Source organism: Urocampus carinirostris, chromosome 11, assembly GCF_059441175.1.
Source record: "Urocampus carinirostris isolate Australia breed hairy pipefish chromosome 11, RoL_Ucar_1.0, whole genome shotgun sequence".
NCBI lineage: Eukaryota > Metazoa > Chordata > Actinopteri > Syngnathiformes > Syngnathidae > Urocampus > Urocampus carinirostris.
The window spans coordinates 42561322-42567502 of NC_142359.1; the positions used below are offsets into that span (position 1 = coordinate 42561322).

The window sequence follows — 6181 nt, forward strand, 5'->3', positions numbered from 1 at the left end:
CGAGTTTTGGAAGAGGTTGAAAAACATTTGATGATTTTTCTCTCCCCACCATCCACCACAAAGGTAAGAAATCCTTTTCATAATCCTTTTTTTTTTTTTTTTTTTACACGTTCATGTTAGCGTTATCTTTCCTATGTATATATGTATGTATATATGTATGCATATATATATACATATACATATTCATACATACATATACTGTATATATACATATACATACATATACATATTCATACATACATATACTGTATATATATACATATACATACATATACATATATATATATATATATATATTATATATACACATATATATGCAAGCAGGTCAAAGAGGTGGTGGCCGGGGTGAGAAAAGTCTTCGATGATGTTTTCTGCTCTGCTGAGGTAGCGAGAGCAGGCAATGTCCTCCAGGCTGGGTTGAGAGCAACCAACGATTCTCTGGGCTGTGTTGATGAAATGAAATGAAATGATCTGCATTTATATAGTGCTTTTCAAGTCAAGACTTCCCAAAGCGCTTTAGAGTGTGCTTCACATTTCCCAATAGCGTTCTTCTATTGCAGCCATGCAAGGCGCTAAGGTGCTTATTGGGGGTATTAGGGGTTTAGTGTCTTACCCAAGGAAACTTTGACATGTAACACGGAGGAGCCCCGCGGGATTCGAACTGCGATCTCTTGATCCCAAGACGAGCGCTCTACCTTCTGAGCCACTGCCGCTCTGAAGCGTTTTCCTGTCTGCTGCCGTGCACCCAGCATGCCACACCGTAATGCAGTATGTTAGAATGCTCTCCACAATGGCTTTGTAAAAGGACACCAGCAGCTGCTGTTTCAGATGATTTTTCCTGAGCACTCTCAGGAAATGGAGTCGCTGCTGGTGTTTACAAACCAGGAGAGGTCATCGGAGATGTGCACACCCAGGAATTTGAAAGAGTGGACTCTCTCTACACCAGGGGTGTCAAACTCATTTTAACTCGGGGGCCACACGATAGAATAAACATTTCTGTCGGAAGCCGGACTAGTCGATTAAAGAGAAAGAAAAAGAGAGATAAAGAAATAAGAAAAAGAGGGAGGGAAAAGGAGAGAGGGCGGGACAAAGAGAGAGTGAGAGAGCGTGAGAAACAAGAGATAAAAAGAGAAGTTGTGAGAGAGGGGGAAAGAAAGGGAGCGGAAGAAAGAAATCTAAAGAGAAGTAGAAAGACAGAAGAGAGAAAAGAGAAAAGAGAAGAGAAAGCGCGAAGGGTAGGAAGAGAGAAAGAGAGAAAAGAGAAAAGGAAAAAAGGAAGTTGGAGCAAATGAAGTTTAAAAGAAACAGAGAGAGAAAGAGTAACAAAGGAAGAGAAAAAGAGAGACACAGAGTGAAAGCGACAGAGACAGAGAGTGGGAGAAAAGGGGTAGAACAGAGGGAGAGAGAGAGAAAAAGAAATACAAATACAGTGTCTTTGTTCGAGGCACCTTCCTTTTGCAACATCAAGTTGACATATTTCAACCTGCAGCTTGTTTTTCTCTTGCACTTCTCTGAGTGTTGTCTCGCAGGCCAGATTCAATCCCTTAGCGGGCCTGACCTGGCCCGCCTGCTTGACACCTGTGCTCTACACAGTCTCCTTTTAAAATGAGTGGTGCTGGGTTCCTGCCTTTCCTACTGAAGTCCAGTACGAGTTATTTTGTTATTGTGGTGTTCAGTATGAGGTGGTTTTTCGAACACCACGTTGTCAGTGACTCCACCTCATCCCTGTACCAGTGTTCATTTTACCTCTGAAAAGTGATGGGTCCCGGGGACTCGCATGCTCAAAAATCTATGGGTCCCAACAGAGATCTATGGGTCCCCAAAATGTAGGATGAAATTGTAAATCAGTGACAAATATATAATATAAATCTATATATTCATTCAGTTTTGTGAATGTCCCTGCGGGGATGAATAAAGTATCTATCTATCCAACTATCTAATCCTCACAGTTTATTGGTAATACAAATCAGTTATCACTTCAAGATTTTTCAGTTCACAACAATATTTTACATTATACAAAATAATATTGCTGAAATAACAATATTAATCTATATTCTTTTGTTTATTTTCTTTCATCGAATCGTTGGCTTCAACACAATAGTTTTCCTTGCTTCCGCGATCTTCCGAAGAATTTATCTGCCGTTTTTTTCCTGCCGGAATTATTGCTGTTGTTATCACTTTCTGCATTATGTTTCGACTTATCACTGACACTGGAGAAATTACCAATTTTGTGTTAATTTAGTATCACCTAATACTGTTTTTTTTGGAGGCATACTCATACCTGTCAACCTACATGGCTCCATGCACTTACAAACTGTCATATTTTCCCCTACAAAATACAAAAAAATCTTGCACCACATTTTTTTCAAACGTGTTTATGTAGTTTAACATGTTGTACATGTGTTTCCTTATATCATATATTGTTAATGAACATTTTTCTTAACTTATTTATACAACATCATAATTAGTAATATAATGCATCAAAGCAAGTGAGCCGTTTGAGAGCCGTCTCTCTTTAATCAGTTGAGCCGAAAAAGCCGGTTTTCTAAAAAGAGACGGACTTAAACCACAACAATGACGTAATCTTGTTTCCCGAGATCGGCGTGCAGACGAAAACTCGAACCGCGAGACCAAAACAAGAATGGCGTATCTGCCTGATGAAAAGTTGAGTGCGGTAAATCTTTGTTAAAAAAAAGTAGCGGGTAATAATGACAATTTTGTGTCAAAAAAGTTGCATCCCGAGGATTTGACACAACGCGTCCCCAGCAAAAATGATACGTCTAGGACGCAGGGACGCGGGCAAACGAGAACACTGCTGTACGCCGCCTCGTCCCCTTCAGATATGTGGCCAATCAAGGTGATGTCGTCGGCGTACTTAACAATTGTGTTTGTGAGGTGAGTCGGTGAGTAGTCGGAGGTGTAGAGGGTGAAAAGCAGGGGGCTCAGTACACAACCTTGGGGGGAGCTAGTGCTCAGTGTTAGGGTAGGAGAGACGTGATTGCATAGTTTCACGGACTGTGGGCGGTTTGAAAGGAAGTCCATTATCCAGTGGCAGATGGAGGAAGAGAGTCCTAGGTGTGAGAGTTTCTCCACCAGGATCTCCAGGATAATAGTGTTAAAAGCTGAGCTGGAGTCCAGAAAGAGCATTCTGACGTAGCTCCCCCGGTGGTCCAGGTGTCTCAGTGCGCTGGGAAGTGTTGTCTTTATGGCATCGTCAGTGGAGCGGTATGCCCTGTAGGCAAACTGGTGGGGGTCCAGTGTGGGCGGTAGGGAGCCCTTGATGTGCTGGGAAACCAACCTCTCGAAGCACTCCATGACCACAGGCGGAAGAGCGACAGACCTGTAGTCGTTGAGGCTTTCCACTACTGACTTCTTGGGGATGGGAATGATGGTGGAGGTTTTGAAGCAGGGTGGGACGGTAGCCTGTGACAGGGACTGGTTGAAGATGGTGGTGAAGACCCCAGCCAGCAGATCGGCACAGTCCCTGAGTACCCTGCCTGGTACTCCATCTGGGCCAGCTGCCTTCCTGGGGTTAAGTTTTCAGCACACGCCTTACTTCATGCTCCTGAAATATTAGTGTGTTACTGCTGGTTGTTGGTGGGTGTGATGTGACTGTTTGTGGCCTTCCAGCTTCAAAGCGAGCGAAGAACTGATTAAGATCCGCAGCTAGTGAAGCATCAGACCCAACAGTTGCCAGGTTGTTGCCTCTGAAGTTTGTGATTGTAGACCCTGCCACATCCTCCTCGAGTAATTTCCAGCGAAGAGGTGCTCATTCCTCCTCATGTAGGCTGCCTTTGCGTCCTCAATGCCTCTCTTCAGTCAGCCCTGGCCACGCTGTAAAGAGCCTTGTCTCCAGACCTGAAGGCGGTGTTGAAGTGTTTGAGGAGGGTGCGCACCTTGACGGTTTCTTAAACGGTAACATGCCAGCAGAAGCACCCTCAGCAGCAGATAAGTTAATAGGAAGGTATTCACTTTTATGCAAGTTTATTTCATATTGTTTTGAAATGGCCTAATATCTTTAAAATCGAGATTTATTAGATTTTACACTATTGATATTGACGCTAGCTACATATTTATACATATATATATATATATATATATATATATATATATACACATATACATACAGCCAGTCTGTAACTTATGAAAAGAAGGAGGTCTTTTCTGAGTAGAGTTATAGGTGATTTGGAAAAAGTTGCAGGTTAACGTCTGCTTTGAAAAGCATCATTAAACAGTCTTGCTTAAAATTGGAACTAGTACAGTAGAATAGGTCTTAAAGAATCTTGAAAAAAACATACAGGCCAGAGATTTTAGGACTTTAATCCAGAGAATGTATGTTAAATGAGGTACCTGGGCACTGTCTGTGTCCCGAATGCCCAGCACGTATGGCTTGTCCTGGCTTAGTAGCTTCGGTCTGGCCCCACTGCAAATGCACAGCTTCTCATAACCATAAACATCTCCATCTGCAGTTTCAACCAGCTGGAAGTGTAGAAATTAAAGAAAAAAAAAAATCAATATTGTTTTTTTTTTTTTTAGGGTTTATTCATCAAAACAGTAATCCCTTTCCCTTTGCACAGTGAATCCATCCTATACCCGCCCGTTTTAAGTTATATCATAACACAAGACTGCATTATGTTTACATTGCAAACTCCATTTAATTTTAAGTATAATTTTTCCTAATTTGAGACATTTGACATTAACATAAGAAAAGTCATCCTTACATTAAGCAAAATTGTCTTATCAAACAGATAAACACACACATTAAGCAGACGGCAGAGCTTTTCTAACCTGACTAGAAAAAACAGATATTATCTATCTATATATAAATATATATATATATATATATATATATATATATATATATATATTTGCATTCAGTCGTATGCAAAAGTTTAGGCACCCCTGATCATTTTCAAGATTTTTCTTTATAAATCATTGGTTGTTCGGATCAACAATTTCAGTTAAATAAATAAAATAGCAGACAAACACAGTGACATCTGAGAAGTGAAATGAAGTTCATAGGATTTACAGAAAATGTGCAGTAATTCCAAAAGTAGGCAGGTGCATAAATTTGAGCACCCCGACAGAAAAATTACATCAACATTTAGTAGAACCTCCTTTTGCAGAAATAAGGGTCTGGATTCTGGTTGATGTTATTTTTGACCATTCCTTACAAAACATCTCCACTTCAGTCCGGTTTGATGGTTTCCAAGCATGGACAGCCCTCTTTAAATCACACCACAGATTTTCCAATAATAATCAAGTCTGGGGACTGAGATGACCATTCCAGAACATTGTAGTTGTTCCTCTGCATGAATGCCTTGGTAAAATTTGAGCAGTGTTTGGGGTTGTTGTCTTGTTGAAATATCCTGGCCCAGCGCTACTTCAGCTTTGTCACTGATTCTAGAACATTGTGCGCAAGAATCTGCTGATACTAACTGGAATCTATACGACCTTCAACTTTAACAAGATTGCCAGTACCTGCACTGGCCACACAGCCCCACAGCATGATGGAACCACCACCAAATTTTACTGTGGGTAGCAAATGTTTGTCTTGGAATGATGTGTTCTTCTTCCGCCAGGCATACCGCTCCTTGTTATGTCCGAATAACTCAATTTTAGTTTCATCAGTCCACAGCACCTCATTCTAAAATGAAGCTGGCTTGTCCAAATGTGCTTTAGCATGCCTCAAGCGACTGTTTGTGGCATGTGCGCAGAAAAGGCTCTTGTCGCATTACTCTCCCATACAGCATCTCCTTGTGCAAAGTGTGCTGAATAGTTGAACGATGCGCAGTGACACCATCTGCAGCAATATCATGTTGTAGGTCTTCCGAGTTGGTCTGTGGGTTGAGTTTGACTGTTTTCACCATCCTTCGCCTCTGCTTATCTAAGATTTTTCTTGGCCTGACACTGCTTAACGAGAACTTTGCCTGTGGAATTCCATTTCCTGACTATGTTCCTCACAGTGGAAATTGACAGCTGAAATCTCTGAGCTAGCTTTTCGTATCCTTCCCCTAAACCATGATGTTGAACAATCTTAGTTTTAAGGTCATTTGACAGTTGTTCTGAGGCTCCCATGTTGCCACTCTTCAGAGAAGATGCAAAGAGGAGAACAACTTGCAACTAGCCGCCTTAAATACTCTTTCTCACGATTGGCTTCACTTGTGTATATAGGTCAAGG

General features: G+C 41.4%; 1 protein-coding gene across 3 annotated transcripts in view; it reads right to left on the bottom strand.

Annotated features, from left to right (window-relative positions):
- pyroxd1 (pyridine nucleotide-disulphide oxidoreductase domain 1) overlaps positions 1–6181 on the bottom strand; it is a 40845-nt gene that overhangs the window by 33303 nt on the left and 1361 nt on the right. For all 3 annotated transcript variants that reach the window (XM_088348153.1, XM_088348151.1, XM_088348152.1), the window contains exon 4: positions 4351–4479. In XM_088348153.1, coding sequence (XP_088204279.1) covers positions 4351–4479 — 129 coding nt within the window. The remainder of the gene's footprint in view (positions 1–4350; positions 4480–6181) is intronic.